At 41.7% G+C, this 11,584-nt stretch overlaps 5 protein-coding genes across 6 annotated transcripts; 1 reads left to right on the top strand and 4 right to left on the bottom strand.

Moving 5' to 3' along the window:
• Positions 1-2,838: 2,838 nt before the first annotated feature.
• Positions 2,839-4,711, bottom strand: LOC137572341 (uncharacterized). The gene is made up of 3 exons (XM_068284087.1): positions 4,366-4,711; positions 2,906-4,307; positions 2,839-2,848 (listed from the first exon to the last, which is right to left on the bottom strand). Exons 1-3 carry the CDS (start codon positions 4,709-4,711, stop codon positions 2,839-2,841), a joined length of 1,758 nt encoding a protein of 585 aa, XP_068140188.1.
• A 55-nt stretch (positions 4,712-4,766) lies between these two features.
• Positions 4,767-7,112, bottom strand: LOC137572267 (uncharacterized protein CG42266). Its single transcript, XM_068284012.1, has 7 exons — positions 6,689-7,112; positions 6,553-6,621; positions 6,444-6,494; positions 6,328-6,366; positions 6,212-6,256; positions 5,602-5,643; positions 4,767-5,542 (listed from the first exon to the last, which is right to left on the bottom strand). Exons 1-7 carry the CDS (start codon positions 6,997-6,999, stop codon positions 4,867-4,869), a joined length of 1,233 nt encoding a protein of 410 aa, XP_068140113.1. The 5' UTR covers positions 7,000-7,112; the 3' UTR covers positions 4,767-4,866.
• On the bottom strand, positions 7,109-9,241 carry LOC137572266 (uncharacterized). Of its 2 annotated transcripts, none has more exons than XM_068284010.1 (2): positions 8,060-9,241; positions 7,109-8,001 (listed from the first exon to the last, which is right to left on the bottom strand). In XM_068284010.1, the coding sequence occupies exons 1-2, from the start codon at positions 9,075-9,077 to the stop codon at positions 7,109-7,111; spliced, it is 1,911 nt and encodes a 636-aa protein (XP_068140111.1). In that variant the 5' UTR covers positions 9,078-9,241. The 2 variants fall into 2 exon arrangements, with proteins under 2 accessions (XP_068140111.1, XP_068140112.1); XM_068284011.1 differs by having other exon boundaries at positions 7,109-8,017; positions 8,060-8,376.
• Positions 9,242-9,420: 179 nt separating this feature from the next.
• mRpL4 (mitochondrial ribosomal protein L4) lies at positions 9,421-10,512 on the top strand. The gene is made up of 2 exons (XM_068284013.1): positions 9,421-10,171; positions 10,240-10,512. The coding sequence occupies exons 1-2, from the start codon at positions 9,501-9,503 to the stop codon at positions 10,457-10,459; spliced, it is 891 nt and encodes a 296-aa protein (XP_068140114.1). The 5' UTR covers positions 9,421-9,500; the 3' UTR covers positions 10,460-10,512.
• Positions 10,455-11,493, bottom strand: LOC137572270 (NIF3-like protein 1). Its single transcript, XM_068284014.1, has one exon. The coding sequence runs from the start codon at positions 11,405-11,407 to the stop codon at positions 10,520-10,522; it is 888 nt and encodes a 295-aa protein (XP_068140115.1). The 5' UTR covers positions 11,408-11,493; the 3' UTR covers positions 10,455-10,519.
• Positions 11,494-11,584: the final 91 nt, after the last annotated feature.

Here is an 11,584-nt window from a genome sequence, read left to right as displayed (position 1 = left end):
TTATCTTTAGATGGCCAAAACTGCTGTTGCTTTACAAGAAAACTGTTTCCATTGAGGGGGTTAATCTGTGTACATGTTTGTGACCATTTGGATTGGATTGTTGGGTTAAAATTGCTTCTCTGCCCATTTGCTAAATGCATTTGCTTCATCTGACTTTGTTCATCGTCTAAAAAAGCACCCGATTGACCACTACTTTTACGCAATTTATTATCCATTGGTAATTTAAGATCGGTGAAGCCTACGCGATAAGGTGCTTGGAGGTGATGTGTACACGGCGACTTATTATGGCTATACTCATGATCTTTTTTAGTTTTATATTCTAACTGATCTTGGCAATATTCAGGATTTCTATTACATTTTTGCATAGTCGGATTGTAGGGGTCAAATGGTCCATAAGGATAAGTGAATTGTACACCATCTGAGTACAATTGAGGTTTGGTTTCGTCTAAACTTTCTGAAGTGTTAAATTTCCTTTCGTCATATAAAGTGCTGGGATCCCTCTGATAAATAGGCTCACTTACTCGAAATCTAGACGAATCTTTATGGTTTTGAATAGCTTGACCACTTGATCGACGGGTTGGCATACTTCGTCTCTCTTCCCTATGTTCTTGATATGAATTTTCCGAAATTTGAGTTTGATAGTTTTGATTTAAGGGCGGATATGATGATCTACGACCCTTGATATCTGGTTTTGTAGATGCTAATATCTGACCTTGATAATATAAAGTCTGGCCTTGAATATTCGCATTCCCATTTGGCATTATAATTGGATCTGAACCCTGCCTTTTCGTATAATTCTGGGCATCTACAGCTGACGATTGATACGTTGAATCCCGATCTTGCTTCGACACTCGATCTTTGCGATTTATGTCTTCTATATGACGTAGATACTTAGCAGGTAATCCTTGAACATTTGTATTTTTTTGAAAAGACATTAAACCTGGCAGTTTTGTAAGATGCAATAATGGATACTGATCGTTAGCACTTTTTCTTTCCGCATTAAGGTCCTCAAATTTATGAGACTTTAGTTCAGGATTTGAAGAACTTAAATTTTGATCGTGACTCCTTCGGTCTTGAGTATTAAAACGTAGATCTTTAAATTTTGAAAAAGAATCTTTTGGGTTAGGCAACGGCAGACTTTGATCCTCGAATTGAATTTTTTGAATGGGTTTCCCTAAATTATGGCCAATCGACTGTTGTTTGGAATATTCATTAAGGGCATATAACTGAACATTTAGAGGACTTGCTCTATTATCCTGACAGTAATGCGGTTGCATCACTTGAGTAGCATAAAGCGGAAGATTCTGTGGACATGTATCTTTCGAACAGGGTTGTTGTGGTTGTTGGTAGTCCGTATAGCTTCCCTGATTGCTTAAGGGTACATCTCGACCTCCTTTTGTCCCATTACGTGGTGGCAATTGTTCTTTAGTATTCTGTTGAAGTTCCAAACCATTTACGGCTTTATGCAAGATATCTATGATCTGTTTCAAATCGCTCTGACTGCCAATTGCCACACTTGGATAGTTGCATTCTCCTTGCATATGGCTCGGAGTACAGCTTTTATCGCCGAAATGATATCCTTTTGGGTAGTTGGGAAAATGTAGACGTTCACTTTGTCTATATCTACGATCTATAGATGATCTTCGGCTATGATTAGTAAATTTGTCTAACGAACTTTTCGAGAAATTTTTTCGATTTTCCGTACAGTAACAAAATTTATTTGGTAGATGCTGGGAAATTTGGGAATATTTTTCACTAAATGTGCTTGCCTCTGTCCCACTATCCCTGCGGCGTGGCCCACACGGTCCACAGCGCGATCGCTTCAAGGCAACTCCACAGCGCCGACAACACAGACATCGGTAACTTGTTTGAGTCACTGCCTCTGCACAGGGACAATAGCATCTTACCTTGAATTCTGGAGGGAAAAAAGTTTGTGTCACAGCCTCAGAGCATGGACGGCATTGGCGGAAGCATTTTAAGTCACCACAATGTTTTTTATCGGGTGCATCCCTTTTAACATCTTCACTTGCATAATTTTCCACATTCACTGGAACTTCTAGAGATTCTCTCGTACTTAGCTTACTAGTGTTTTCCTTAGGACTACCATGTCTGCTTATAGAACTCTTTAGTAGTCCTTCTCCACTTTTTGAATTCCTGCGCCTTTCTTTTCTCTTGGATTGATCATCCGATGAATTTTGCTCTCTGTCCTTTGCCAAAGAAATATCATCTTCCACCTCAACCATTTTCGATTTTCTGTTTTTGTGATCTCTCGAATCTGGCGACTTGGTATCTATTAAAAGTTGACTTCCCTCTTTTGAACGACTCTCAGGAGTTCGACGAGTTTTGGTTACGATAGTGTTTCGAGTATTCTGTTGACTTTTTTCTTTCGATTGACTTTCTATCTTCTTTGGACTAACACAAACACGGCTCTGATCAGTTTTGCTGGATCTTCGTGAAATGGTTGACCGATTATCAACTGAACGTTGACTTCCTTCTCTTGATTGACTTTCTATCTTTGTTGGACTGTCATGATCTGTTTTCCTGGAGTTATTAGACCCATTATCCAGTGATTGTTGACTATCAGTAGATCGGTGCTTGTCAGATAAAACACTTTTCCGGGAGCTTTTAGTTTGCCGAGGACTCTCCCTGTGGATATTATTGCTACTCAATTGACTGGGTTTATCCGATCTGAGATTTGTAGATCGTTTTTTGGGGCTTGTAGATGTTTTATCTTGTTCTGATGGTACTTCTTTTGTAAAAACTTCTTTGGATGTTTGAGTCATAACTTCACGACAGCGTCGACATTTCCGATCGCATTTAGCAGCGGAACAAAATTCTCTATTTTCTCCTTTAAAAATACAGAACATAAATTAATCTTTCAAGTTTTAGAAATAAAAAAGAAAACTTACTATTTAATCGATTGAAACTCGGAGTCCTTGAACACTGGCAGCACTTGCATATGCCTCTGTTCGTATACCTAGGTGGTTCTCCATTCCTGCCCCTGACTGAATTTTCGCAGTCGCATTCAGTTTCCATTTGAACTTTCGAACAGTGGCCACATTTGCGATTGCAAGTAACATCCGGACAGAATCCTACATTTTTCCACTTTTTAGTTTTTGAACTATCCCTTTGGTCCGATGAATCTTTTTTCTCATCTTTTTTGTCGTCAATTTCAACTAGAGAATCTTCGTTGACAGATGCTTTTTCTTCCATAACTTTAGCATCTTCAGGGTCATCGAAATCTTCGTGTGTAGTAATGCTTTTGTCATCGTCATGGCTTAGAACTTCTTGGCGTCGATCTTGACGATCAGTATTCTTCTCAGAGTTTTCAACTATGACATCGGCATCACCATCCCCATCCGGGTTTCCATCTTCCTCTGCAGGCCCATCCTCATCTTTATTTCCATCGTTGTCGTAATCATTGTAATTCTCATTATTATCATTATAGTCCTCATCGTTATCATAGTCGTCGTAGTAATCCTCATAGTCACAATGGCATATATCTCTTTTGGGGCACACTGTATCACAATAATCCCAATCTGCAGATCTAGCCGTATATCTCTCGATCTCTTTGACGTTAGCCAAATGTAGACTCCAAGGAGGACCTTGAATATCATAATCCATGTGTCTTCCACTATTTTCTCTCTGGATCCTTGGTGGATCGGAAGGTCTACGTCGCGGTGGTTTACTGATCTTTTCGATTCGAGATAGATGCTCCGCTGGACGTTCGTGGCTATCTTCGAAACTTGTCTCTGATGGAGAATAACCACCATAGTTCTTGAATTTGGCTGCCTTTTTGTTGGCGTTCTTGCTGTTGTCCTCTTCCCCACTGTACGCACGGCATCGATGCAAACTGGGATTGCACAAGCCATTGACCTTTCCCTCATGCGAATTACTCTTCAACGAGGTTTGCGTTTGCTGAGCCACGACGGAGAACAAATGCTTTGAGATCAATTGCTTGAGCCTTTTCAGTTTGCAAGAAGACCGCGATCGTATCCGTGTGGATGGCATTTGAATGGCCTTCTCCCGACTTCGTTTCAATCGACACTGACACGCCGTATCTGTCTTGAGGGGAGTGTTTAATCGATGATCGTAAGCCGTGCGATTTAGACAAGCACAATGGATTATCTCTTCTAGACTGTTTTTAGAGTCAATTATCTGTTCATTTTTCTTAATTGAATCATCCTCCAGCTGCCAGGTCGAGGGATAAAAGGATGAACTGTGTCGAGATCTCGAGCTACCACGGGAGCGTTCAAAAGGCTTTAAACTATGACCAGAGCGTCCGCTTATATATGGATTGCCTGTAGCTAAGTTATATTTATGATTAATGAGAACTGCTGAGAGTGTTCTGTAATAAGGCCTTACCACTAGGATTTAGTTTACGCCATGATCGGGAATCAATTGGTGACATTTTACCAGCTTCCTTTCTCCTTTGAAAAGGTTTCACCGTGAGTAGTTTGTGCAATTTCCGCGGATATCCTTTAGTTTTAGGCCTATGACAACGGCGACTCAAGATCGAGTGATTGGACAGACATTGTTGCATTGCCTGCACTAGATGAGGATCTCGTGAGAGTGAGGGCAACACCATTATGCCACTATTTGTCGGTGGACTTGGCTTCACCAGGGTGGGCATCATATGATGACTGTCATCTTGACTTTGCGTTGCCTGCTCCTGCTTGGTAGCACGTCTCCTCCTACGACGAGTGACCATTTCTAGACCCAAAGTCACATAATATTTTGAAAAAAATAAATGAATTCCAAGACAGTTTAAGAAAAGGCTAATATTTCAGATGGGCTATGGAGTTTTACATTTTCAGATTCTATTTGATAATTATAAAATGTGAAAGCTGTGAGAATGTAGAGTCTTCACCAGTGGCTGCATGCACCACCGTAGGATTGAGTGTAGCAGGAATTGCCCATGGGTTGGCAGCAGATTGTCCGGCAGCGGTTCAAGCAGCAGGATTTTGGCTCAAGCACGTATGGTGGATTGGCGAAACGATCATACATCTTTCGTGGCGGTGGCCTCCTTTTCTTGCGTTTCTTTTTCGGTTCCTCCTGAAAGCATATGCACTCCATATTGGGCATAAGATGACGCAAATGGCGCTCTAATTCCGTCATATTACATTCACAAACGGGTGGCTTCTGACGTCCTTGCGGTCCCATGCATATGCATTTCTCCAGATTATTGCAACAGCAGGTAGACGCCTGCTCTTCCAAATCTACATCGTCCTGGTCATCGCATTCGCAGCAATCACAGCAAGCAGGTTTTCCATGAGCTATACATATGGGCACAGAAACGCAGCGATATTGGCCCATTTGTTTTGTCTCTAAAGGAGGAACTGGCTCCTCTGGAGTTGGAGTTCTCGGAGGCGTAATAGGTTTCTCTGGTGGTGGCGATGGAGGTGGTGTCTTACAATGGCATACTCTACGTTTGGCAGCTGCCTCTGCTTTGCAACCACAGCGTTTCCGGGAAACTCCTTCCGTTGGCAAACACCGACAGTAATTTTCCGGTGTTCTTCCCTGACCAGGTTGTCCATTGCCACTGCAAAGCCGAATGACTATTGATTTGGTCATTGGACAAAAGAAGTTAAAAGTACTTACCCATAGGGTAAATTTCCTGGACGTGCATTGCCATATTGATACCTAAAACAAGTAGATAAAAATTAAATGAAAATTTTTTTTTGAAAAAGGGATCAATTCTGGAAATATTACAAAGTCATTGCACACACATTCAAGAACACGATTATTTCAAATTATCAAATCAAAAAGACCATCAATAGTTCAACATCACGTGAAAAGCAGAAGACAAAAAGTAATAGTGAATGAATGAGATAAAAAACAGATCGACTTGACGTAAATCTTGTTAAAATCGGTTAGAAATCAAGGAAGGAAGTCAGAATAAGCAGAAATTTATGTTTAAAATTCCAAGAAAAACATTTTTGGAAATCGTTTTCCATTAAACAATTTTCATAGTGTCCTAGTTTGCATGTGTTTAGGTATTTGGATTGTTACAGGCCCCGCGGTGGCTTAATCCGGCACTGAAGTCCATGCAACCTCAAGTAAATAAAAACTTCAATATGAAATTGATAGGATTCTTATATGTAGGTCCAATCAATAAGGATACAATATTTTGAATGAAAGCTCTGTAGTTTCCCTATGTCCCAATAAGAAACATTGATGCTGAACTCAATCTTTAATCACGAAAACTTACCAGTTATTGGGATCCGGACCACGTCCATCGTCTGGATATGCAGCTCTAAGATGGTAATATGTTATGGAAACCCAAATATGTACATATATCTTTAAGTGATAGTGATAGAGACTTACCCAAAGTAAGGCGGTCGATTATCCCGATAGCCTGGGTCACTGTGGATGAATGGTAAAGTTTAGTGAGAGAAAATCTTCTACTTATACTAAATCTACATCTACGGAATATATCTTACTAGCGACCACGATTGTAACCATAACCAGGGGGCGGTGGCTGATTGTAAAAACTATGGAGTAAATGCAAGTCAGTTCCGTTTGAGTTTAATGTTAGAAAAAACCCCTTACTTAGGTGGAGCCGCTGGATTGCACCGACCTGGACATGCCACTTGACCTGGATAACCTTCAGCTGGTTTGCTAAGTGGATGCAATGAGATAGCTTTAATCAATTTTTCAGATTTCTTACGCTCATTTTTTTCCTTACTTGACCACAACGAGCAAAATGGTTGGCTGATTGTGATGATGATTAGGCGCTGGAGGACTTTCCCCTCTTAGGGAGGTACCCCTGTGTTTGTCCAAATCGTCGTTCGTTGTTATGCTTAACGCTGACGCTACAGTCGATCTGCGGTCCGCATCAAATTCTTCTTCTATCGGCTTAAGGGGATCTTTTTGTTTGCCCGCCATTTTTAGTTCAAGGGCCTCCGGCCAAGGGACAGTGTCGGGTTTACGAAAAATACAATGTTTACAGCGACATATGCGTTTTTCCGGCACTTCTGTTGGCTCTTCACAGAACATAATATAATTTTGTGGCCATGTCAAGTGCCAAACAGTATTAGATATGTGTGTATGTGTGTGTGTGTGTGTGTATTAATTGAAAGACATATGAAATAATGATTACTTTGATCTAGCTCCAGCATGTTGGATAACCCTTGTAGGGTGGTAAATAGTATGAACCGCTTGCTACTCTATACCAGGTGGACTCTTCCTGCTTGCCAGCAGTTTTGCGGTCTAGGGTTTCGTCAAGAGTATTCAATTTCTGTCCACGTCTTTGTAGAGGTATTGGCATTTCAATTAAACTCGATTCGAGCATGGGATTAGTTCCTACATTTGCAACTTTTGGGTTTTCTTCCTCAAACTTAACCTTGATCTGAGAGCGACTTAAAGGTCTCTGATTAGGGCGTTGGGGTTTAAGGGAGGAACTTTTGCATTGGGACACTATGTTTATGGGTTTCATCTGAAACTCGGTGGTGCTAACTGCCTTATCGGTAGTGGCTATAATATGATGTATATCACTGGTCGATGTTGTGGATGCCGTTGATTCAATGTCCGTTTGTAGCTGCTTATTGCTGGTCTGTACATTGGTTCTTCTAGCTCTATAGTAATGCTCCATAACATCCAGGTTGTTATACCAGTCGTGCAGATCAAATTCTCGTCTATCTTCCATATAAGTATAGCTCAATTCTTGTGATGAACTAGAGCTAGAACTAGAACGATCGTAATCGTAGTTTCTACTGGCCACCTGATAGTCTTCTTTTTGATGCAATCGCTCTTTTGTTGGTGGCGGCGTTTTGGGTAGCGGTGGTGGAGTTGTAATCGTATCATCCTTAAACGATATTGTGGTCTCTATGGTCCTTGGTGATGGTTGCATGGGATATGGTACAGGGGTTACCATTTTATCCTTCTCTTCAAGAGGTTGAAGTCCTTTCCCATCAGTGGGTGAAACGCCACAGAAATGCTGACGACAGCACTTCATAGGACACCACATCGTGGTGCCGCAATCACGTATATTTGGAGTAACTACCATGGGAGAAGGCTTTCATTAAATTGGAAAATTTATTTTAGATTACTTGCTTACTTGCTTCATTTCCAGCCGGTGATCTGGCCAATAAAATGCGTGGCAACATTTCCAAGTCGTCAGTGCTACAACTTCGGTTCTCCAAATGTATATAGGCGGAACGTAAGGGACGTCGTCGTCGTCGTGCTTCTCCACGCGGTGGGGTAGCTCGATATTGACGTTGGCGACTATTGAACGAGTCATTGCCTTCAATGAGAGTAGCAGTTGGATTTGGAGGAATTGTCATGGGAGGAAGTGCAGACATGGACGCTGCTGGGGGCAAAGTCTGAACGAATAACGGTAATACAGGCAAGTTACGCCGCTGTCGACCACATCCCTTTAGTTTACCCATGAGATTCATTTGCATTAGAGGATTTGATGACATTATGGTATCCTGATTTGCAATATATGCATCCAACTTGTCGTTGGTCTCACGCATAAGATGGGTCAATACATGTAATTGAGAATTTTGGAAAGATTGATTGGTGGATTCCTCTTGGTGTCTCGGTTGTGGTTGAGCCTTGCACTCTTCTTCGTTCTGCAAATTTCTTTCCAATGCTTCGACAAAAGATTTCAACTCATTTATGGTATCCTGGGTAATAGATTTACTATTATATATGGAATAGTGTGATTCCTGTCGTGGACTGTCATCGCAAAGAGTGGCTTGAGATGAATTACTTATGGGGCCAGTGTTTTCATTGGCTAACATTTCGGTTCTATGGTATATGGAGTAGTCTTGACCAGAGGATAAACGTTCCATCTGATGCTGCTCTTGTGGATGCTGTTGCTCGCCAGAGATATCATGACGATTCCAAAGCATTTGCTCATATGGACTGGAATACATCATAGATGGCATTGGCATTGTTATTGTATTAACGAAACGACGTCGACGTCTCCTCACTGGGAGATAACTGCAGCCATTAGCCTCAATATTAACACAAACTCGACGCAAACGTTGAGAAGTCGTCGCTCTTGTAGTGGGTATTGATGCCATTGGCCGCATTCTGGAAAGACGTCCACTTGGTTCCATTGAATACATTGTATGCGGTCTTAAGAATTTTTCGATTTTCGATATTGCAGCAAAATTTTGATAGTAATTTCATTGCCAAAAAGATTCGAGATTATTCGGTAAATCAGCCAAAAACTAAATATCTCTACAAGCCAATAAAAGCGGGTGGAAAAGCTTTGAATTTTCTTTGGTGCTAAGTCCAAATAGGAACTAATTAAGAAAAAATTGGAATTCATTCTTAACTTTTATTGCCAAAAATAAAAAAGAAGTCATATTGGTGGACGTTAAAATTTAAATACCTGCCGGTTACAGTAAAATTAATCGATAGTTATCGATTGTGAGGGAAAACGAGAGCGGGGAAGCAAAGAGAGCGCGTGTTTTCAGTGTTGCCTTTCGATACGATAATAATAGTTCAATAATAATAACATTTATTGGTTGCGGATTTTTGGAAAAATGTTTAAAAACATCCTAACCAGATCCCGGCAGCTAATAAACCCGGTGGCTCGTAATCTATCCTTAACCACCAAACAGAGTAATGTAGCTGCCGAGTCCGAGGCTACAAGCACAGCGCAGGCTCCGTTGGCCGCTCCTTTGATTTTGGTCCAAAACTACACCGAATACCCGCCCGTGAATAGGAACGCAACTAGGCAGGCATGGATAGAAAACACGGATACAGTAGCGGAGCGTAAAGTAGGTCTCATAGAACTCCATCCGGATGTATTTGCGGCCCAACCGCGAGTAGATATCATTCAAGAAAATGTTGAATGGCAGCGTAAATATCGTTATGTAAGCATGGCTCATGCCAAGACCCGAGCTGAAGTACGCGGTGGAGGACGAAAACCGTGGCCACAGAAGGGTCAGGGAAGAGCCCGACATGGTTCCATACGTTCACCTCTGTTCAAAGGAGGCGGCGTCATTCATGGACCACGATCGCCCACAACTCATTTTTATATGTTGCCCTTCTATAAGCGTGTTTTGGGCTTGACCTCCACACTGAGTGTTAAATTGGCTCAAGATGACTTACACATCATTGAATCAACAGATATACCCACTACGGAGCCGCAGTTCATTAAGGATCTTATCGAAGAGCGCCAATGGGGCCCATCCGTGCTGATAGTGGACAAGTGAGTGCGACGAAAGTGGCATAATTGCATATAGAAAATTATAATTTGCTCCCTTTGTATAATTTCAGGGCCGATATCTTCCCAGAGAATATTTGCTATGCCACTGACGAATTGGGCTACGTCAATTTAATGCCTACCTTTGGTTTGAACGTGTACTCTATGCTGAAGCATGACACATTGGTGCTGACTGTGGATGCAGTCAAACATTTGGAGCAGCGTTTGCTTTATCAATTGCATCGCAACGATGCGTTCAGCAAGGGAGGCAAATTCAAACTTGATCAAGTTTAGAATTAATCGAATTGTTGTATTTAATATTGATTATAAACAAAATCCAAAACAAATGCAAATTTAGTTCGTTTGTTGAGCTGCTGTTGAAGCATCGCCGGCAGCTGAAGTCCTCGTCAGTGTTACCAAGGGATCCTTGTCTTTCTCGGATACGAAAATCCGGCAGGAACCATCAAGCATTACATTCAATTTGGGCTGAAATTCACGTAGGAACCCACGCTCCGAATTACTGTGATTGCAAAGCAAGACTGTAGTTCCCCTATGCTGGAAATCCAAGAGTTCGTGATGCGACATTTCACCAGTTATGATCAAATCCGCCTGGACGTCACGGAGCAATGAGGCTCCAGAACCCGCACAAATGCCCACAGTGTGTATTACAGTATTGCCAGTGTGACCCACAGCGTAGGCAACATGCACACAGGTCTGGATGTGTTCTTGCAGTCTATGAATCAGTTCGCCAATGGGAAAACTGGTTTCTACAAAACGACCCGAACCGTTCCCAGGAAGAGCTCCCACTTCCTGAACCAATGGCTTTATGGTTTTGATATCCAAAACTTTGGCCAGCCAATCGTTTACCCCACCCACAACCTTATCCCAGGCTGTGTGTGGCGAATATAAAGCTATAGAATTCGCCAAACAGGCAGCTACAACACGCTCCTTCCAATGGTTTTGGGTAATCCTGGTTAATGGTTTGAATATGGGTGGATGATAACTAATAATAAGTTCGGCTTGCTTCTCAATGGCCTCCTTCATTACGGGCTCCGTTAGATCATTGGTCAACAAAATCGTCTTCACCGTATGTTCTTCAGCTCCTTCCTTGCGGTAGGGTTCTATCAAAAGACCAACGTTGTCCCATTTTTCGGCAAAAGCGGTTGGTGCGAATGCCTCCAGCTCTTTGATCACCTTGGATAGTTTGCTCATTTTTCTTATGCCGGTAAGGCTACGTAACATTTAAAAATTTTAGAAATTTGAATAGATTTTATTCCAATTGTCACAGATGTTTTGAGTTAGTGCTGCTACAAAGTGCCGGTAGTGTTGACAAGTTATCGATAGTAATATCGATAGACACCCAGTGGCGTAAGCCGTCAGTGTTATTTTCAACACTGTATTCGCTTGCATGAAACCGTT

The sequence above is a fragment of the Drosophila tropicalis genome, unplaced genomic scaffold, assembly GCF_018151085.1.
Source record: "Drosophila tropicalis isolate 14030-0801.00 unplaced genomic scaffold, ASM1815108v1 contig_3, whole genome shotgun sequence".
NCBI classification, from domain to species: Eukaryota; Metazoa; Arthropoda; class Insecta; order Diptera; family Drosophilidae; genus Drosophila; species Drosophila tropicalis.
The sequence above is the reverse complement of the archived record's forward strand: the minus strand, read 5'-3'. Positions and strand labels throughout refer to the sequence as shown.